This window comes from Rattus rattus, chromosome 16 (assembly GCF_011064425.1).
Source record: "Rattus rattus isolate New Zealand chromosome 16, Rrattus_CSIRO_v1, whole genome shotgun sequence".
Taxonomy (NCBI): domain Eukaryota; kingdom Metazoa; phylum Chordata; class Mammalia; order Rodentia; family Muridae; genus Rattus; species Rattus rattus.
In genome coordinates, this window is record NC_046169.1 from 29930017 (window position 1) to 29953411 (window position 23395).

The following is a 23395-nucleotide window of genomic DNA, read 5'->3' on the forward strand; positions in this document are numbered from 1 at the left end:
CAGAGTTCTAAGGCTTTTAACACTTCATCAAGTATCTCCAGAATGGATTGAGAAAACCTACTCACGCCCTGTGTTGTTACATCAACAAAGTGGATTTTTGTTAATGAAGGAACTAATCCACCTAAAAGTCCGTTAGATCCTCACCAACCAAGGAGACATACTTCTAGTAAGAAAATGAAATACAGATTCTTTTGAAAAGTTTGCTCAGCTTTCTCTCAGTAAGCCACCAACAAAAACACCTCCCACAAAAAGAAGTGGCAGCTTGCCCAGTATGCGCAAGGCCCTGGGTCCCATTGACAGCACCAAGTGGAAGGACAATCTATAGTGTTTCCCTAAAATAAAAAAATTAAAGAGAAAAAAATCAATACCAAATGACCAAAATGTTTTATTTGACTAAATTCAGATTCATGCATAAGCATGACACACTATCTCTCTCTCACTTTTCAGACTTTGGCAATTTAAAAAAAAACAAACAAAAAAACCCCTAAACCAACCAACCAACCAACCAAGCAGCCTGTATAGAACAGTAAGGACGCCAAGGACGAGGAGTCTACAGCTTTACTGTAGGATATATATACACACATATGTACATATGTATATATTTCTGAAAGGCCTCTCCTCTGTTGGCCATGTCAACTCTCAGGTCACAGTCAGAAACATGACTTCTGAGTCACTTCTTCACCTCTCCAAGGTCTTCAATGCTGTCATCATCTACCTGTAAGACACAGGTAAAACAACTTCATGAATTGTGGCAAAAAGTAAGAAAGAAAGGAAGTGACTTGTTTTAAAAACTTGCATCTATGGGTAATGCATCCTATGCGCTTACCTCTGGCCACTTTTCCTGAATGACATCGATGATGTCATCTGTGAAGTCTCCCTGAATGATGATCTCATCCTCCCCTGTTACTGAGGCACCGCAGGAGAATTTTTGAGCAAAAAATCTTTGTGCTTCTTTGAGATCAATTTCTGTTTTGGTTTGTTTGTTTGTTTTAGAAAAAGAAAGGGAGAGCTTAATTGGAATTATAAAACAAAGGTTTTTTTTCTTTTTGAATTCCATCTACATTTTTTTTTCAACTTTTTTTTTTTTTAATTTATTTATTTTTTTATTAACTTGAATATTTCTTATGTACATTTCGAAAGTGTTATTCCTTTCCCGGTTTCGGGCAAACATCCTTCCCTCCCCCCTTCCTTATGGGTGTTCCCCTCCCCACCCTCCCCCATTGCCGCCCTCCCCGACAGTCTAGTTCACTGGGGGTTCAGTCTAGCAGGACCCAGGGCTTCCCTTCCACTGGTGCTCTTACTAGGATATTCATTGCTACCTTCCATCTACATTTTAAAACCATTTAACAGATGGTCTTAATGACCCCCTACCCCAGGAATAACTAAAACTACTATACGCCATACGCAGAGCTCTTAACGTGTATGTTCAAGGTCATATAGTCCCAGGACGTAAAACAGCATCCTCCACGCTATTCCATCACATAGTAAGACCAAAATGGCTGGATATGGTAACTCACACCTTTAATGTCAACACTCAGAAGGCAGAGGCAGAAGGATCTCTGGGTTACAGGCCCGCCTGGTCTATACAGTGAGTTCCAGGATATCCAGTGCCACATAGAAAGACCATGTCTCAAAAACAAACAAACAAACAAACAAACAAACAGGAACATCTAACTTTCAAGCATCACATTCATCAGGCTCTTTACAGTAGAAAAGCTGAAAACAGAGAACCAAACCTTTATATTTAAGTCCAGGTGCCTTGACTCTGCACTCCTCCTTCCTGTTTTAGCTTCCCACATGGCAGGATTATAGGTTTGTGCCATCCCAACAGTTTAAATCTAGCAGTGAAGGGCTTTGAACAAACCTTCACACTGTTACCCACCTTCCCTCACCTCTAATCGTCAATTCCTAAAGATGGGCTAGTTTTCAAACCTCTCACAAAAGACTGGTAGAGAAATAGGAGCAGTCCTGGGCAGTTTTGAATTTTATCTACTCTCGGCACTCTACAAATATCCAAGCAGTAATCCCTTAAAAGACCTGGGCACTACATACCTGCAACCCCAGATACTTAAGAAGCTAAGAAGTAGTTTGAAGTCAGCCAAGGTAACACAGCAAGATAGCATCTCAAAAACAAAAGCCAAGCAAAAATACCCAAAAAAAGGTGAGGGGAATGTGTTAGTGTTTTCTACAAAAGACTTTAAATGCTAATTCTAAAATCAGCTAAAAATGCAAGACCAGGGGCTGGAGATCGGATGAGTAAGACGAGTCCTTGCCTAGGACTCTTTGGGAGGCCCTCACTTCAGTCTCCACATAAACTAGGCGGGGTGGTGTGCTCCCAGAACCCAGGACCTAGGGGTGGAAGCAGGAGACTCAGAAGTTCAAGGACATCTTTCATTACTAGCAGAGCCAGCCTGAGACATTACAGTTTCAGTCTTTTTTTTCTTTTCTTTGTTTGTTTTTGTTGTTGCTGCTGTGTTTCTGAGGCAAGGCTTCACTATAAAGCCCTGGCTGCACTAGAACTCCCTATGTAGTCCAGACTGGCATATGCCTGCCTCTGCCTCCTGAGTGCTGGAATTAAAGGGGTGCACCACCTACCTGGCAATCCTGCCTTTAAGACAACACAGAACTATAAAGCAACAACAGAGAACAACACCAGACGAGCTGGACATGGCGCGTGCCTATATCCCCACATCTAGGAAACAAGGTAGGTAGACTGCCTGAACTGGACAGCAAGTTTTAAGCTAGCCTGGGCTACAGAGCAAGGTCTTCTCTAAAAAAAATATTTTTTAGAACAAGAGCTAGAAAGATAGATTACTCAGGGTTAGGAGCATTGTCTGCTCTTGTAGACGCGCTGGGTCTGATTCAAAGGATAAAGCACCCAATGGTGGCTCTCGACTGCCTGTGACTCTAGTTTCAGAGAACCCAGCACCCTCTTGCATCAGACAGAACATGGTGCACGGACATGCCTGTGGGTGAACACCCATACATATTAAAAAGAAAATGCGAAACCGTCTTTAGTATCTTTTGGCATACAGAAATACGGATGGAAGCTGGGGATACAGCTTCCCCAGACGACAAGAACAAGCAGAGAGCGGGGCTGTGACATTTCATGCACAGACTCCAGTTTATACATCTAAGCCGATACATATACATCTAAGCATATACATCTAAGCCGAGGCTGAAAACAAAGAAACAAACTAAATCTCAACTCACCAAAAGTTGCAAGGCCACACACTCTCGTCACATATTTCTTCTTTGCTCTAGGGATTTTGGCTATCGTGACCTTCTGTGGTACTGTCTTCTTCTTCTGTTTTATTTGACCTCTTCCACCTTCATTAAGAAAAAGCTAACATCAATGGCTTCCTTCTGCACAGTTATAAAACACTACACAATACTGAGTCTTCTGCTTTGTTTTAAAGTTCTTTTATAATATAAAATTACCCAGGCTACTTATCCAATAAACATTTATCAACTGGTACCTACTATGTGCCTGGCACCGCACTAAGGACCGAGGGTGCAAAGATAAACAGGACACAGTTCCCATCCTCCTGACTCACAGTCTATTAAACTGAGAGGTGGTGGAGGGGGTGTTAAACCAGACATGGTGGTACAGACCTATAGTGTCAGCACTCAGTTCAAGTCCAGCCTGGCCTGTTTAGTAAGACCACAACCAATGGGCCTGTGGATTTGTTATCAAGTAAAGGTGCTTGCTGCCAAGCCTGATGACCTGAATTCAAACCCCAGAACCCACGTGATAACAAGGAAAGAACTGGTTCCTGTAAATTGTCCTCCAACCCCCACACATTTATATAACCTTCCACATACAATAAATATATACAGTTGTTTTGTTTTTCAATACAGGGTTTTTCTGTACAACCTAGGCTGTCCTGGAATCCAGAAATTCACGTGACTCTGTCTCTTGAGTGCTGGGATTAAAAGTGTGAGCTGCCTTCACCCAACACAATAAATAAATTAAAAACAACACCACCACCACAAAAACAGGAAATGTTTCCTAAAGGAAGTGACCTCTAAGTGAGTATTAAAGAACAGAGTATTCAGGGGAAGACAAATGGCTGGACAGGTATAAGACACACATGTATTCAGTCCAAGAGAAAAGACACTACATCTAGGAAGCAGCACACTGTGTGTCTTACTGGAGAATGCTTATGGGTACATAGCACAGGACATTAGAAGTCAGTATGGAACTGGAGCCAAGCTCAGGCGTGACTACACTGGGCAAAGCAAAGTCACTGAAGAGAGAAAGAATGAAAGATTCACAGTTGTGGCAATCATGTCAGCTGTAGTGTGAAGGGTGGGTCTATGAGAGTACAGTGGGAAGAGAGGCAAATACAGTTCCTGCATTCACTCCAGCAGAAACTCATCAAAATAGAAACCCAATGTGGCATCCGTAACAGCTGCTGGTCAGAGTAGGGGTGGGGGTGGGGGTGAGCAGGTTTAGGACTATCAAAGAGCAGAGCCCAGCCCAGCTCGTGGGTTTCCAGGTTAGATGACAAGATGATTGTGCTACCTCTGCCAAAAAGGGGACAATAAGAGATCAATTCAGGACTCAGTCAGTTTAACTTTGGAAGTGCTTCCGACGTGGTATCTGTGGGGACCATGCACATTTCCAGCTTCATAGGGGCATAGATTTAAGAATGACAGGTCTATACTGTAGCACACGTTAGAGACAGGACAGAGAGTGAGAGGGTAAGAGGACCTAGGACAGGGCCTGGGAAGTCATTTTAAGGGACACCTGCCTGGAAGAAGAGTCTACACAGACAGACAAGCCAGAGGATTCACAGCAGAGAGGTTCATGTGCTCTGCCTATTTAGCAATACCAACTCTCATGACCTTTACCACAGTTTCAGTTCAGTTTAACAGTGAAGGAAAGGTAGAAATACTCCTGGCAGAGATCTCTCTTCAAGTAGCATGTAGAAGGCCTTAGATTCAATGCCCAGCACCAGGGGAAGATAGGGGAGGGCAAAATCTTTAAAATAGGCTGGAAAAATGGCTCAGCGGTTAAGCACACGTGATGCTTCTAAGATGGCCCAGGTTTGGTTCCCAGTACCCGCCCGACTGCTAACACCCGCCGTGTCTCCAGTTCTAGAGATGTGGCTCCAGCTGTTTATCTTCCATGGGCAAAGCATGCCTATGGTGCACACACATGCGGGCAAAACACCCACACACATAAAATAAAGATAACTCGAGAAAAAAAAAGTATGAGCTGATTTTAGTCACAAAACAGCGAGGAAGAGGCGGACAGGGGACGGATGCTCCGGCGTAAAGACTGTCTTAGAGGGAGAGCGTAGTGTAAGTAATATTTCAACAGAGAGGAGCCTGCAGCAGGCTGGCTGCATCTTAAATGCACATAGGGCAAACATGCATGTACTCTGAGTAAATTTTGTTTCCCCTTTGAGACAGGGTCTCTCTGCATGGCCCTGGCTGTCCTGGCAACTCGCTGAGATCCACTCACCTCCATCTTCCAAGTTCTGAGGTTAAAGGTGTGTCCCACCATGACCAGCTAGGTTTTTCTTTTTTTGGAGACAAGAGTCTCATTATGTAGCTGAGGCTGGCCTGGAATTCCCAGCAGTCTCCTGGCCTTAGTCTCTTAAATACCAACATTACAGCATGAGCCGCCATGCCTGGCTTGTCGACAGGCAGATGTTCTTCAGCTCACAGCCCTGTTCACTCACCTATCGTCTATGAAGGGAAGAGATGTTTGCAGAAATCAAAAGTGGGCTTGGCCTTACCTCTTTTTTGTTTTTTCTTCTCCTCCTCTTCCCCTACTGGTCCTTGGCCTTCACTAATTCCAGTTTCTTGTTTGGGTGAATTTTCTGGATAGAATAATGAAACAGAAAAGCATCAACATCATTTTATACGAATATATTTTTAAAAAGAAAAAAAAAATCACCTGTTGAGGATGTGGCTCAGGCTTGAATGCACAAAGCCCTGGGTTCTGCCCCACTTTTATTCCAGCACTGAGGTAGAGGGTAGAGGCAGGAGGATCAGAAGTGCAAGGCTTGGATGTTTGGCTTTCCAAGTGTGTCTGCTGGCGGGTGTCTCCTCATTCCCAATAAACGCTATCCTACAACTGCTGATTGTCTGTAGTACTTGAGAATTCTCTACTGCTACCAGATTTTTTCCTGTTTTTTAAATTATTTAACTGACAAAGAAAAGAAACCTGATCAAAACCTCTAGACTGCATCATTTTGGGGAACTTGTCTTGGATTTCTATTTTTTTATTTTTTATTATTTTGAGGACTACTAACAGAGGCATCTCTTACTAGTAATAGGCTGCCAATAAGCCTTGTACAGGATTCTCATGTTTCTGCTACACAATCCTGCCAGCTACAAAGTGATGCCTCATCCTATTAAAAGTTTTGTTAACCAAGATGTCAATTTTTTTTTCTCATTAACCTTATATCTTAAGGTTCCCCATGAGATTACAATCAAAGAAACTCAATGGCCAACTTAAATTTTTTTTTCTATTTGCTTTTTATGGGTTTTTGAGGTTTTGCAACTCAATGTAAATATGGCTGGCCTCAAACTCAAGGATCCACTGGCTTCTGCCTTCCAAGAGGTGGGATTAAAGGTATGCACCACCATGCCCAGTTTACTCCTTGAACTCTTAAAGCTGACAAATGGCTTCCTCCACAGTGTACATCTTATGGCAGACACTGGTGGCAGAAAAATCAAGAGTCTCAAATTGACACGAGCCTGCCGAGGACTCCTTAGATGGCTCTCTTCCTCTAATAAGGGCAAGGCTGCCCCAGCCATTTTCCCAACTGCAGTCCCAGCAGGAACCGCACACTAACAGCCCCACGTTTTATGTACAGATGCTACCTCACTCATGGCAGGCTCCAGACACACACCATCACCAAATGGGTGCCTCGTGCCCTAGATCTCTGCCACTGGTCAAGTTTTATTGTGGCACCTTCCATAGACTCCCCTGAGGCACTGGGACTGCTACCCACATCCTCTTCCCTGAGTCCCCTAGGAGCAGTTAGGGTGACTTCTGAGAGAAGGGAAGGAGAAATCAGGAATTAAGGAGACTCCCCACTAGCAGCCCACGCGGTGGGCTGTCTCAGCAAGTTCAAGGCCGGCTCAGGACATGCCTTGCAATAGTTCTAGGCCAACAACATCCTTGCTTTCTTCAGACTGACCAACCCAAAATTAGGCGAGTCAGAAGTCCCCCGCTCAGTATTGCTGAGGTCATTTTTTTTCTGTGTCCACTGCATTTGTGGGTTCCTTCCATCTCCCCAATAAACTCTTCAGCTGTCAGAAGGAGAAACAAAACAAAAGCTACACACACACACAAATAAAACGTTCAAGGATCCTCAGCTGCATAGCCTGCCTGTCTACAAAACCAAGCAGGGCTGCACTACTGCGATGGCTCAATGGATAAGGCACTTGCTTCAAAGCTTCACAATGTGAGTTTCTTCCCTGGAACAGCAGATTCCACAAACTGTCTTCTGACCTACACACACACAAACACACCTCTCTCACACAGACACATTCAGATACACACTCCTATGTAACACTAAATGTTTTTAAAATTCACTTCTGAACATAAGGCAAGCCACTAGCTGATTAAAGTACCTAAAATGCAAATGGCTACATCCCACTCTAATGAAACTAAACTCTAAAGTGTCATAGTAAGTGGTTAACTGTCCTTCAAAGGCCAGGTACTAAAGACTGAGTCCTCAAGAAGGTATCCCTGTTTTTAGGGGTGGGGCACGGGGTTGCATCAAGTCAGAAGCACCATGGTCTAGAAAGAGACAGTCATTGGGGGCTTCACCTAGGCGACAATGGGAGCCAGTCTCTTCCTTTCATTTCCCCAATCATGAATGACTCCTGCTACCTTAGCACAGGTAGAGCAACAGGGCCACAGCAAAGGGCTGAGATCGTTAGGATTAGTCATGGACCACATTAGCCTTTTCTCCCTATAAGTTTATTGTTTTAGGTCTCTTCTATAGCGATGGTAATAAAGAACAAAATTAAGATTTGGTATTGGACGGACGAATGGATGGATGGATAGATGGATGGAAGGATGGGTAGACGGATGGATGGATGGATGGGTAGATGGGTGGGTGGGTGGGTGGGTGGATGGGTGGATGGATGGATGGGGTGGGTGGGTGGGTGGATGGATAGGTGGGTGGGTGGATGGGTGGGTGGGTGGATGGATAGGCGGGTGGGTAGGTAGGCGGGTGGATAGGTGGGTAGGTGGGTGGATGGATGGATGGATAGATGGGTGGTTGGATATGGGTGGATGGATGGGGGGATGGGTGGGTGGATGGGTGGATGGGTGGGTGGACTGATTCTATCCTCAATCTCGTATCTACTAGCCGCTGAATACTGGAATTAAAGGTGAATATCACTTCACTTGGTTTAGGATGTTTGTTTGTTTTTCCAGACAGCATTTCTCTATGTAGCCCTTGCTGTTCCAAAACTTACTTTGTAAACCAGGCTGGCCTCAAACTCAGAACTGCCAGTCTCTGCCTCAGGAATAATAGGATTAAAGGCATGAGGTATCAAACTAGGCTAGAATTTTTTTTTCCAGATAGCATAGCAGATCAGGCTAGCCTGGACTACCTAGTGAAATCTGTTTCAATATAAAACAGGGCTAGAGAGATGGTTTAGAGGTTAAGAGCATTTGCTGCTTTTGAAGAGAGTTCAGTTTCCAACACTCACATCACGTAGCTTCTAACTGTTAATTCCAGCTCCAAGGGGATCCTGCCACCTCTGGCCTTCTCAGTCACCTGTACATAAGCGTGCACACACCTAACTCAAAATAAAAAAGTTTAAACAAAACAAAACAAAACAAAACAAAACAAAAACAAAACAAAGCCAGGTATGGTGATTCAGGCCTTTAATCCCATCACTTAGAGGCAGGTGGATCTCTAAATGACTAGACAGCCTGGTCTCTGTTGTGAATTCCAGGACAGACAGGGCTACATAATGAAACCATGTCTCAAAAATCTAAAAACAGAACATAAAACACCCCACAAGCCTGTGCCTCAGCCACTCAGGTAGCAAGATTACAGGGTGCACCACTATGCCTAGTTCACAAATCATGATTCTTTTTTAGCCTCGTGGAAGGGAAGTACAACACTCAGATCAAAATTTCTTATGGGCTACAGACATGGCCTAGCAAGTAAGGGCAGCTGCTCTCCCAGAGGAGCTAGGTTTGAGAACCAGCACCTGCATGGTGGCTGTATGATTGTGACTGTAACTCCAGCTCACAGGGACCCTACACCCTCCTCTGGCCACCACAGGCACCAGGCACACATGGTGTGTACAGACAAACATGCAGGCAAAACATCTATACACATAAAATAAAAAATAAAATCTCAAAGTAATAATAAAAAAGGAAAAAAAGGAAGCTTCTTTCTCTTTCTTTCTTTCCTTTTTTTTTTCTTTTCTTTCTTCCTTTCAACATTTATCAAGTTCTGGCCAGTCAGAGTTATGGTGAGACTGTCTCCAAAACAAAACAGAACCCGTATCGTTAAGATAGAAACAAAAATACTATATAAACGACCTGTTATTAACGTGGCAGCTGCAGTAGAGAGCCGCAGGGATAAAACAAAGGACTCAATAAAATGTCTATGTTCATTAAAAGAAACCAGCCTTGTAGCCAATTGGGGAGGAACTGTATTTAGCCAGAAGCATGGCGGCATATCCCTGTATCCCATGACTTGGGAAGTGGGCGCAGGAGGATAAGGAGTTTGAGGCCAGGCTTGATATACAGTGACTCGTGGGCTAATGAGACCATGTCTCAAAAAGAAAAAGATGATCAATTCATTTCTCATTAAAGTACTTAAATTATAAAGCTCACTTGCTGCACCACAAATGAAACAATAGTTCCTTCACGAGTTCTCATCTTCCTCAGAGACCTGCCAGTCAGACACCTAGTTTCAGACCAAGTGCCTCCCAGGACTCATCCTGTCAGCGGCTATCTCAACTCGCTGCCCTTCAGTTGGAGCGGAAGCACTTCAGCAAACACACTTCTCCAAGTCACAGTCACGGTCTAGGCAGGCGATGCTCAGGGCCAAAAATGCAAGGGCTGATTACAAGACAAGGCTCAAGCGTTGTTTCCAAGGAAGAGACTAAGTACATGACTGTTACTGCAAAGGCCTTACTTACCAAGGACAAGGGGTTTGCTCCATGGAAATATGAAAACTGAGCAGCAAAGTGAGGACACCATGGGACGAACTAGAGTGGAATAGGCCTGCTTCCAGCCTTGGCTTTGTCTTGTTCCAGCTACTACCTTTGTTTTACCAAGCTTATGAGAGGCCATCAAAGGAGCTAAGAGATGTCCTCCTGTCTGTGACACTCCAGCACCACCAATCCCACTCTGAGATACCTGAACCTAAACTCTATATTCTATATATTAAACTCTATAATCCCCTCTTCTTCACATCAACGTGCTGTTCAAAACAGTTCTCTGACCACTTCTTACTGCGCCCCCACCACTGATGTCATTCTCAGTCTTTGTTGTCTCACTGAAATAAGGTGTCACTAAAGCACCCTGGTCTCCGACTCTCTGGTTATCTGGACCGGCCATAAATCTGCACAGCTGTCAGGTGTGATCTTCTCACCTTAGTCACTTGAGATTATACACCAGTACCCTACTCCCAACCTCCCCAAATATTTTTAAGACTTATTTATGTGTGCATACATATATGTGTGTAGATTATAGGACTGTATGGAGTTGGTTTTCTCCTTCCACTTCTATGTGGATTCCAGAGAACTGCAGGTCCCCTGGCTTATGCAGCAAGCAGCTTTACCCACAGGCCACCCCCAGGCCACCTTGCCAGCCTGAAACAACTCACTTCCCCATTCATTCCTGCTCACCACTGTCTGGACACTACTTGATTTGTTTCCCCTTCAAGAACTGGTTCCCCTGATTTGTCCTCAGGCCCTCAAACAGCATACGGCATCTATATGCTCTTGATAAATGTAAATATACCCAACTGTGGTGGAATATGCCTTTAATCCTAGCACTCTAGAAAGAGGCAGGTGGGGTTGGGAATTTAGCTCAGTGGTAGAGCGCTTGCCTAGCAAACGCAAGACCCTGGGTTCGGTCCCCAGCAAAAAAAAAAAAAAAAAAAAGAAAGAAAGAAAGAGGCAGGTGAATCTCCGTGAGTTCAATGCCAGCTAAGGCCAGATAGTGAGAGCGTGTCTTAAAAAAACAAATAAAAATGTTGAGTATGTATTTGTTCCTAAATCATTCACTCTGATACCAGTTGATATAAAGATCCATCTGCTCTCAGAATTCAAACAGTTTTAAAGGTAACGGAGATTGGTGATGTTTCACAATATCCTGTAAGAGGTCTCTCTTATCTTCTTGTCAGCACTAGGATTTGAAACAGGGCCCTGCACATACTAAGTAGGCACCCTACCACTAAGCTGTACCTACAGTCTCTTTTCCCTTTGAAGTCGGGGTCTTGAGACACCCAGCTGTCTTGACATCACTGTCCAACCACAGCCTGCCATAAACCTGGGCAGTAGGCCTTCACCACTAGGGCCAGCAAAACTTTCTTTTTTATTGTTGTTTTTGTTTTTAAGAATTATTTATTTCATGTATATGAGCACACTGTAGCTGTCTTCAGACACACCAGAAGAGGGCAGCAAATGCATTACAAATGTTTGTGACCCACAATGTGATTGCTGGGAATTGAACAAGAGCAGTGAGAGCTCTTAACTGCTGAGCCATCTCTTAAACGCCCCCAGCTAAACTTTCTTATGTTTAAAATACCCACGTGTATTTGTTCAATACAATTCTAACTTAAAGGAAAAAAAAAACAGTATTTAAAACAAGAAAAAGGTCCATACCTACAGTAAGTTTTGCAAATTCATTTGGAAAATTCTTCTCTAGCCATTGTCTACATTTAGCAACATCAGGCATATATTCACAGTACTAGAAGAGAAAAAAAAAATCAATTAAGAAATCATACATTTCAATCAGTACAATTTCATTAAAAACCATCCCACATACTCCCTACACAAAGAATAATAAACTACACACACTCTTTCTGTCTCACTGTGTGGCCAGGGAAGCCTCTAAATCTAAATCCTCTGGCTTGTGGAGTGCTGGAATTCCACGTCACCAGGCTCAGCCTCTCCTACCTCATCCTCAGGAAATCTGAAATTCGAGTAGGAAATATCCCATGAGAAATAAAAACCCAGACCAGGACCTCCCCAGGACAGCTGTTTCCTTCTCCATCAAGCAGAAGGGTCGGTCATTGGAAAGAGTAACAGCCAGGTGCAAGGCATACATAGGCCTGTAAGCCCAGCACTCAAGAGGATCAGGCCAAGGACTGTGAGGTCAAAGCCATAAACCACACAGTGAGGCCACCTAGTCTGGGAAACGAGAGGGAGGGCAGGCCTTCTACAGAGCTTGGCTGAAGGAAGCCTTATACAGTTACTACCCCTCATTCTTCTTCGACTCAAGCACGTACACCTTGGCTTTCAAGTTATTTTGCTTCCATCATCTGACCACTCACGAATTCCACACAAAAATCTAAAACCTACAGCCAAGAGATGCTCAGCAGTTAAGAGTATTTATAGCTCTTGCAGAGGACCTGGATTTTGGTCCTGGCACCTACAATCAACCATCTGTAACTCCATTTCCAGTGAATCCATTGCCTTCTTTGACCTAAGGGCACTGTGTGCGCACACAACACACCTAACTCATGCAGGTACATGTACGTAAAAAATACATAACTATTTTTTATTTTTTTTAATTTTTTTAGAAAAAAGGACATCTGTAGTCACAGCTACTCAGGAGGCTGAGGCAGGAGGATTGTTTGAACACATGAGTTCAAGGATAACCTGGGCAACATAGTAAGATCCTCCAACATTCATTCATTTTTGGTTGAGACAGTTTCTCTGTGTAGTAAGTACTGGTTGTCCGAGAACTCATTCTGTTCTTGAGGCTGGCCCCAAAGGATCCGATTGCCTCTGCCTCCTGAGTGCTAGGATTAAAGACCTAAGGTGAGCACCTGGCTAAGACCCTGATTAAAAAACAAGCAAGTAACAGTGCATGGACGACTCGGAAACCTAATCTGTAAGATAAAATTATTCTGATCCAGGATCAGCAAGATGGCTCAGTGAGCTCATGTGCTTGCCACCAAGCTTGCTTGAATTTGATACAGGAACCCACAGGACAGGAGAGAAGTGACTCCAGTTGTCTTCTGACCTGCACAAGTGCACTGTGGAACATGTTACGCACGCACGCATGCACACATACACACAAAGTATTCTGATCCAAAGTTCACTAAGAGAGTTGAAATACTATCAAACGACAGGAAATGAAAAACAAGTTCTTAGATTAGCTCTGACGCCAAGAGTCATCTCATATGCAGGGAAAAGAGAGAACCACCGCCCACCGAGCAGGACTTACCTCTGTTGGTAACGAGCAGACTAGATGGAGAGAAAAAAGACGAGAGGTCAGAACCATGGAACACAGGCCTCCTAACTACTTTCTAGCTGCTCCTTTCAGCGATTCTCTTTCTCCCTTTTTAAAGTCACCTATGTGTCACCACCTCTTCTATTTCTCCATCAAATGTTCTACTTGAGGGTGTGCCCTCTCTACACACCAAGGACTCTGACCATCAGTCAGGCAGCACATGCTAGCTTCAGTTTCATGACCTTGCTGCCCTAGCTCTGGGGTGCTGAGGTTACAAGCATGCGCCTGCTTGTCTGCCTTCACCGGTTTCTCTACCACTTACTTTTCAATATTGCTCTGTAGGTTTCCAAGGTAAAAGGTACACAATTATTTTAAATGACAACAGTCTGACATTTTGATCTGAAGACAGTCAGTTGACGTAATATCAAACTTTAAAGTTGAGTTCTTCCTCAAGACAACTGCGTATTACTCACGTCTCTGCGTGAGACAATGGCACAGAGCAGAAGCACAGAATATGTCTTCTAAATAAACTCGAGCTGTTCTCCCAATCCCTGCTAGGTCTCTAGCTGAGAGCTGAGACCAGTGTCCTCTAACTCGTATCTTGGTCCGGGGCTGGAGAGGTGGCACAGCACTTTAGCACACCTATGCTCTTGCGAAGATGAGAGTTTGGTTCTCAGCACCTGTATCGGGCTCACAACCATCTGTAACTCTAGCTCCAGGAGAGCTGGTGCCCTCTTCTGGCATCTGTGAGCACCCACGATGCAGCATAAACACAGAGACTCAAATAAAAATAGAGAAAGAGACAAAGAGACAGAGCCACACAACACTACTGCCCAGGCTAGGCTGGAAGTCCTGGTCTCAAAAGATCTCGCTCAGTTTCCCAAGCAGCTGGGACTATAGGTTCATACCATGTCACTACATCACTCTTCTAAAGCCCCGTGTAGTTCTGACAAAATCTTACTATAGGCGGGTCGTTGACTAAGCTTACCTCTTCCAATTTTAATCCTGCTGCCAGTAGTGAAGCCACAGGAGAACATAGCTTTTTTGCTCAAAAATCTACAGCAGCTAAGAACCAAGTCCCCACACTTTGGTCCTGGACCCCACTGTTTCGATTTCTGCTCCTACTTCGAAGATCACTATCAAGCACACTGCAATACCTGCCAACCTGTGTTCCCCATCCTTTCCTTCCCCTTTTCCTGCTCGTCCACCTGGCCTATCTGCTCTCTGTCGCTGCCTGAATTCTACCTTCCCTCCAATTCCTACCAACTGTGCTCACCTCTACCGTCTCCTCCAACTCTCTGCAACAGAAAGAACCTCTCCCCTTCCACAGCACCACTGTGACTGTCCCAGATGTGTATATCGCTTCCCTCTGCTACCAATTACACCTGTATACAACCCCCTTACTGACGGCCACTCAGTGTAAGTGACATGTGGAGAACAGGCAGAGCCTTGCCGTTTTCCAGTCCTTCCCAGAACCTAGTGCAGCAGCGTATGCAGATGTACCATGTCAGTTACTGAGTCACTGTGACATGGACCCCAGCAGGAATGCCATGGCCTTCCTACCAAGCTGGCTGATGAAGCCCATCACCGTAACATGCTAATGCAGAACTCTAAATGTATCTTTTGTTGCCTCTGTCCTACAGGCCTGGCTTACTAAGCCTGGCGCCACAGAAAACACACCGTATCATTGACTCACATAGGTGATCAATAAAACCTGTTGTGTCACAGGAAACTATCCCATACTACCTATGAGCCGGGGCTGCACAGAGCCCATTTCCTTGTCCCCTCCTTACTGCACTCTTCAGAGACCCTTCCATCCCTGACTCCCGATTTATAGTTGTATCAGTGTTAGTTAACTCAGTGTTTTCTATTCCCTGAGTGATTCTCTCCTTTCACCATGTAGGCTCCAAGGACTGAACTCAGGCCATTAGGCCTGGTGGCAATCTCCTTTACAAGTGAGCCCAGTACTCCCAAGTGTTTCTTACACATGTAGATCTCAAACTCCCTGGAGGTTAGAAGCACCTCTTCCCTTAGTATCTGTAATACCAGTGCAAAACTCAGGGAGGGAAATGAAAAAAAGCACATGTTTCTCAAATAGGCCAAGACTGGGAACAGAACAATTTGACAGGTAAAGACACTTGCAGTCAGTCTAAGCCTGATTACCTGAGATCAATTACTGAACTCCTCAAAGGGGGGGGGGGTTGTTAAACTCTCCAAAGTTGTCCTGAGCTCTACACTCACACATATACAATAAAATGAAAATAAAAACAGTAACAAAAGATTAGAAACTGCTCATTACTGGGACAGAATCAATAGTGTCACCTTATCAAAAGTTACTTTAGAGGATTATAGATCAGTTGATTGTTTCTCTAACCCAGGAAACTCTGGGCTTGACCCTTACTTCACACTCCATAAACTGGAACAGTGGCATACAGCTGAAGCCAGTGCTCAGTAGGCAGAACAAGATGATCAGAAGTTCAAGGTCATCATCATCTATATAGCAAGTTCAAGGACAGCCTGGGCTACACGACCTTTTTTCTCCTTAAATCTAGCAAAGGGTGGTGATGCACACCTTTAATACCAGCAGCTGGGAAGCAGAGGCCAGCCTAGAGTACACTGAGTTCTTGGCCAGACAAAGTTACATGGTAAACCCTATCTTAAAAACAAAAAACAGGGGTTGGGGATTTAGCTCAGTGGTAGAGCACTTGTCTAGCGAGCACAAGGCCCTGGGTTCAGTCCTCAGCTCCGGAAAAAAAATAAAAATAAAAAAAAAAAAGCCAAAAAAAGAATACTTTTTTTAAGGTGACACAAATGGGCTAGAAAAGTAGGGCTGAAGAGCACAGACATCAGGCTGCGGACACCACCCACAGACAAGTACGTGTACTGTAAACGAAAACAAAGTAAATCCACGAGTTAAAGACATGAGTCAGTGGTTAAGAACATGAACTCCTTCCCAGGGGACAGCATTTTGATTCCCAGAACTGATATGATGGCTCTAACAATCTATAACTTTAGTTCTAAAGGATTCAATGCCTTCTTCTGGCTCTGTGAGTGCCAGACAATCAAGTGGTACAAAGACATACACATAAGTACAACACCCATTCATACACATAAAATCATGAATCAATGAATGAATGAATGAATGAATGAATGAATGAATAGCAAGCAAACAAGGCCTCAAACTCAGAGATCTGCCTGCCTCTGCCTCTTGGATGCTGGTACTAGAAGTGAGCTGCGTTTTGTTTTTTATTTTTTAAGATAGGGTCTTACTCTGTAGCCCAAGCTGGCCTCAATCTTACAACACCTTTCCTTTCTCTGCCTCTACGTACTGGAACTGCAGACCCCGCCACCATGCCCTGCTTGACCTCAAAGAGTTTATTATGTGTGTACACAGGCAGATGTGCTGTAGCTGTTCAAGAGTTGTTCATTACTTCCACAATGTGGGTCCAGAGGTTCCAACCAGATTGTAAGACTCCCCAGCAACTGCCTTTGCCTGCTGAACCATCTCAAAGGTTCAATGGTTGTTCTTTTCAATTGAAACTTTTTTCCATAAAATATATCTCGTCACAATTCCCCTTCCCCAAGCCCAACAGTTCTTAACTGCATTTGGCAAACAAGCTTTAAGAACTATCTTGAAGCTAGGAGTGGTGGTACATGCCTTTAATTCCTACTCGAAACCTAGGGATCTCTGAGTTAAGGCCAGCCTGGTCTATGGATAAAGTTCCAAGACAGCAAGGGCTACACAGAAAAACCCAGTCTTGAAAAAAAAATAATTTTTTTGAAGAAAAAAATTATGGGCTGGAGAGATGTGATCTGATGCCCTCTTCTGGTGTGTCTGAAGACAGTGACCGTGTACTCACATACATGAAATAAATAAATCTTAGGAAGGAAGGAAGGAAGGGAGGGGGAGGGAGGGAGGGGAGGGAGGGAGGGAGGGAGGGAGGGAGGAGGAGAAAATTATGAGCTAATAGTAGAGGCAGAGGCAGGAGAAGCTCTGTGACTCCGATGCCAGTCTGGTCTGTACGGTAAGCTCTAGGCCAGCCAGGATACATAGAGACACCCGGTCTGAAAAACACTATATTGAATTAATCATCTGTCTTTAAAAAAAAAATATATATATATATATATATATATATATATATATATATATATTGGTTTTTTTTCTTGTTTTTGAAACTAGGTCTTACTCTGTAGCTTTGGCTGGCTTGGAACTTGCTTGTGGACCAGGCCAGATTGCTTTTGTCTCCTGAATGCTGGGATTAGACATCTGCCACCATGCTGGGCTCATCTGCCTTAATATGTCCTCTTTTTTTCCTCATCTCATAAACCTTAATTAAGACACAAATCTCTAAATCTTACAGAAACCAGGTAACTTGCCTAGGGCCACATACCTAGGAAGTATTTAAGTCAGAAAGCATACTCTAGCCCATAACTTCTCACAACCAATATCATAGCAAAACTCAATTAGTTCTATGTGATTTCTTCCTTTCTACCTTCTGTCCCTTCCCTTCCTTTCAAGAGTTTTGAGACAGAGTATACTACACATAGCCCAGGCTGGCCTAGAACTATGAGATCTTCAGGACTAAGCTTTATGAATGCAAGGATTACAATGTGTGTTCCTTTAAATCGAATTTAGAGAACAAATTTGGAGGTCAGGTCTTTCAGCAAGCATGCTTTCCCCCTGAGCTACCCTGATGGCCTCTTAGGAAGCCGGCAAACATGTCTAGACTGTGTTCCTTCCTTTCCTAAGCACCTCCCACTATCTCTCAGGAGGCCATTATAACTTTCTCAGAGGCCTTGGCAGAAGTCTCTGGTTCATGATAGGGTCCAGGGCTGAGGCCACAGAAGTATTTTATTCATGGAGTGAAGACCAAAGGGAAGGAGTGAATGCTTAACACCAAGATGAGCCACTTGGTCAACGACATGAGAACCAAGTCTCTAGAGACCTTTTCTCCCCGCCCTTGAAGGGATCAGAATATTGACTTTCCCTGGGGACAGCCCCTATGGATCAGTGCTGAGGCAGAAGCACACTCAGGAGACCAGAGTCGAGGCATTTCCTGCTCCTGGCGACTACAACAGTCACACGGTCTGAAGTTAGGTGCTCCAAGGGTAGCTATTGCCATCCAAGTTTTCCACCGTCCTCACAAAGAGAAGTTACCAAGGGTGCAGGAACTACACACCCCATAAAAGGAACAGGCTGCTGTAGCCTTGTGCTGGTTTATCTCATCTCCACCAAAAAGGCCATTGGCACCTTGGCTTCTATGTCCAGGAAGCTGATACTGACATTGACCACTGTACTTCAATCAAGACTACACAGCCACCTCATCAACTTCGCCAAGGCCAGCTCTGATTCTAAGCTACCGAATCCTCTGGAAAGAGACCATGTTTATTAAAATCTCATTATCAGGAGCTTACAGACTGTCTTGTGAAAACTCAAACAGAATCTCCATGCAGAGGACCCAGCATTTAACCATGGTTACCACACAGATTCTCTAAAATAAAGTTAACCAACTTTAAAGTTAACCTTACTATTCTTACAGAAGACCCAGGTTTGATCCCTAGAACCCACTTGGTGGCTCAGGACCACTTGAAACTCCAGCTCCAAGGGATCCAATGCTCTCTTCTGACCTCCATGGGTTCCTGCACACGTGGTGCAGACATATACTCAGGTATACAGACAAACCCATTAAAAAAAGCAAGATGGGGGGTTGGGGATTTAGCTCAGTGGTAGAGCGCTTGCCTAGCAAGTGCAAGGCCCTGGGTTCGGTCCCCAGCTCCGAAAAAAAGAAAAAAAAAAAAAAAAAAGCAAGATGGTATATACCTTTAATCCCCACACTCTGAGCAGAGTCAGGTAGATCGAAGTTCCAGGCTGACCAAGACTACCAAAAACTAACAACAATAAAAAACAAGTGTATGAGACAGGGCCTGCCTTTCCTTGATGATGGAGCCTCAGGACAGGGAGCATGTTTCTGGGGAGGCTGAGGCCCAGGACCACAGCCTCCAACACTGGGGAGGCTGAGAACCCACAGTACTTGTTACCCAGACAGTCCAGCTCATTAGTGAGTGCCAGATTCAGTGAGAATCTGAAGAAACAACACAACGGAGTGAGTGAGGGGGTCATCCGACTCTAACCCCTGGCATCACAAGCACACACAGCCACGTCCACACACAAACACATATACACACATAAAAACCCTATCATACTATTCAAACCAGACTTTCCCAAGACTGTCACGCTACGCATCACTCCGACCTCACCTCTATGTACTCTTTAACCAACACCCTCCCTGTACTGTAAGACTTGAAAGCTGCTCAAGGAGCTCATGAGTAAAGGTATCTGACACCAAGCCTGAGGACCAGCGTTCAATCCCAGGATCCACATGGCAGACACAACTAAGGCTCACAAGAGGTCCTCGACATCCACACATGGACCATAACACAAGTACACGTAAGAAGCACAAATGAAGGGGTTGGGGATTTAGCTCAGTGGTAGAGCGCTTGCCTAGAAAGCGCAAGGACCTGGGTTGGTCCCCAGCTCCAAAAAAAAAAAAAAAAAAAGCACAGAAAAAAACCTAAACAAAAAAAAAAAACAAAAAAAACAAAAAAAAAAAAAACAAAAAAAAAAAACCCCAAAACCTGTTCAAGATTCTAGTCACACATCAAGCTCCCCTCACCAGATCCCTCCTCACTCCAGTACTGGGACTGAACCTAGAGGTTTTGAACTTTCTGGACAAGTGCTGTGCCACTAAGTAACATCTCCAGGCCCTGCCTCTCCTCCTAACACTTCACTTCCTCAGCTTTTCCATACTTCTAATAACCCATGGGTCCTCACTAGGCCCACCCCTCTTCAACTAAGAATCCACCCAACCACAGAGACATTTGGGGGAGGTAACAGGACCAAATGTGAAGCTGTCAACACTGGGTATTAAAAAAAAAAAAATCAGTGAGCAAGTCACTCCAACACTTGCCTCCACAATAAAGGACTCGGAGAGGGTAATCCGCATCTAGCTTGGCACTGTTCTTCGTATCAGCCCCGCTGGATTCAGAAATGTCAGTAGCCATCTCACAAACCTGGAAACAAAATGACACAACTTCACGATCTGGGAGCTCGACCCCGTAAAGCGGCACTGGGGTGAAGTCTTAGCTTTCACCATGGATCCCTGAACATCAAAGCTGTTTTGATTCTATTAAAAAAAAAAAAAAAAAAGGACATGAGTCTCATTAGATTCACTAATGATCGACTGCAGGCTTATCTACCTGGTCCAGGGGTTTACAAGGCAGCAAGAATAAATGGGCCATGAAAGCTCAGAGTTGGGGGCAGGGGCAAAAGGGACACCAGAGGAAAAGAGGAAGCGGTAGGGGGCAAATAATTGGGGTGGGTGACTTCTATAAAGACCGGGCAGGTCTGAGGTTGATATGGGAGGGATGCAAAACTGCAGTTAAAGGTACAGACATCTCTCTGCAGGACAGGGGCGAGTCACTCGAGGGTGCCCAGAATGCAAGGTGCGGCGACAGCAAAATACCGAAAGAGACCGAGCCAGGGGACGAGAAGGAAAGTGCCACGGCCTGGGGAGATAAAATCGGGCCAGGACTAGGAAAAGGACTGGTAGCCCATAGGGAGGCTGAGGCTAAGGGGAGATCCCGGGAACGCCACAGGAGGCCCCCATGTGGGCGGGCGTGGAGACGCTCGGCCCGGCCCCCTTCCTTTAGGCAGCGCCTCGGCTGCCCTTAAGACGCTCCACCAGCTCCTCAGAAGCCACAGCAGCGCGAGCGCTCGTTACCCAGCCGGTCGCACAGCCCCCGCCGCCTCCGCTCCCGCCAGCTGAAGCGACACATGCAACCCCTCTTCCCGGCCACAGCTGCCCGAAATCCGTCTGCTGGGCACGCTCGCGCGAGACAATAAGCCTTTATCGCGATATCCCGGCAGCCGCTAGGCGGATGTCGCGAGAAGCCTACGTGCTGGGGTGGGCGGGGCAAAGAGAGAGGAGCATGCGCCCTGCGTTGAGCCTGGGTGAGGGGGCGGGACCGAGTTGCGTAAAGGTGGATGGCCAGTAGGAGGCGCACGCTACCTATGAGCAAGAACGGGCGAGCGGCTCTCGGTGTTCCTGCGCAGTGGGGCGTGGACTGGACGGGCACAGAGGCTCTTGAGTCACAGGTGACTCCCTGTTAGTGATGTGGGGAGCCTTGCCCCAGTGTCTGGGCTACATCCTAGAACCCCGACTAACCACTAGCCTGATGCATAAGTCACCCCTCGGCGGAGAGATTGTGGCTGGATGAGACATTGGGTTTTATTTCACTACGATTACCTAAATAGGAATTACTCGTGCAAAGCTCATATTAATTACTGTTCAAATTTATATCATCAGGCTGACAACTATTTCCATATGCGCCTTTGTGCATATCTCACCTTCTACGTGTTCTATACTGGAATTTTTCCATTCTGTCTCAGGATTTCTGGTTTTAACCACAGACGTCCTTGTTTAAGTTTTGCTTCCTTGTTTTTATTTTGGGGAAATCCCTCCATCTGCATCCTCAGCCCAAGTCCCACTTGTGAAACAAGAATGACACTGGGACAACTTTCAGAGCTCTGGTAGGAAGACAATTGCTCTTTTGGTTAACATCGCCTCTGTTCACATCCACAAAATTCACCTTCTCCAAATCCAGCTTCATTCACAGCCACTGCTGCGATCCCTTTAATTTTCTGCTTATAGCTTATTTTGCATAAACTAAGCTACCTGACATATGGCCCCATCTCTCGAATCATCTACAAAGTTTAAAGCAGTTGGCCTGTAGCTCAGCGGTAGGTCATTTGCCTTGAATGGACAAGGCTCTGGGTTCAATCGACAGACTGGAAATAAAAAGATCATACAACAAAAATGTTCATTTTGCTGACCATGGTAGTATGCATAGTTAATCCCAACAACACCCAGAAGGCAGAGGCAGGTGGATATCTAAGTTTGAGGCCAGCCTGGTTTACAGAACGAGTTCCAGGACAGCCAGGGCTAACAAAAAACCCTCTCTTTAGTGTGTGTGTGTGTGTGTGTGTGTGTGTGTGTGGGTGTGTGTGTGTGTGTGTGTGTGTGTTTACCCAGAGCTGGCCGTCTATGCCTGTAGTTTAAGCACTTAGACAACCGAAACAGGAGGATTGCTGAGCTTGAGGTCACCCAAGGCTACACAGTAAGACCTATGTTTAAAAAAAAAAAAAAAAGACAAGGAAAAAAAAAAGCACACCGTGACGCAGGGCTTGGGGTGGGGCCCAGTTGGTAAGCACGAAGACCTGAGTCAGATCGCTAGGATCCATGTTCAAAGCCAGGCATGGAGAACAGTGAGACAGCTTAGTGAACAGAGGACCAGCCGCACAACCTAGCAACCGGAGAGTTCGGTCCTTGGAACACACATAAAGGCGAGAGGTGAGAACCAACTCCACAGAGCTGTCCTCTGACCTCCACATGTATGCCGTGGCACTCCCAACCATAGAAAACCCCGATAGACGAGACAAGCAAACAGACATTTAGAGCCAGATGTGGCGCTGCATGTTACAATCCCTGTGCTGCAGAACTGGAGACAGGAAGACCCTTGAGGTTCATTGAGCACCCAGACTATGCTAGTTGGGAACTCCACTGCCAGGAATTCTGGGATGCCCCACCCACTCCGAATCTAGCCACTACCCACGGCCGTGTAGCCACGCCCACTCAATAATACCTTCCCACAGGAAACGAGTTTGCAGAATTCAGTTCTCTTTTGCTTTGCACGATTACATGGTGGTTTTGGATTTCCGCTGGATAGTTAGCACTAGAACCCAAATTTGTCTTTTATATCATAATATACGGCGTGAGCTTTTAGGTGTTTACTGTAAGTGCCGCTGAGCGGGTGGGAGAATCTTTCTCAGAGACCTGAGGTCTTCCGCTCAAGCACAGCCCTACTCAGGTCTGGGAATGTAGTTCAGTTGATACAGTCTTTGCCTAGTAGGCAGAAAGACCTGGG

The 23395-nt window shown here is 45.1% G+C and overlaps 1 protein-coding gene across 1 annotated transcript; it reads right to left on the minus strand.

The window, feature by feature from the left end:
* Positions 1-361: 361 nt before the first annotated feature.
* Denr (density regulated re-initiation and release factor) lies at positions 362-21319 on the minus strand. The gene is made up of 8 exons (XM_032886724.1): positions 21193-21319; positions 20380-20482; positions 13406-13425; positions 11836-11920; positions 5751-5834; positions 3214-3330; positions 827-966; positions 362-715 (listed from the first exon to the last, which is right to left on the minus strand). The coding sequence occupies exons 2-8, from the start codon at positions 20471-20473 to the stop codon at positions 671-673; spliced, it is 585 nt and encodes a 194-aa protein (XP_032742615.1). The 5' UTR covers positions 20474-20482; positions 21193-21319; the 3' UTR covers positions 362-670.
* Positions 21320-23395: the final 2076 nt, after the last annotated feature.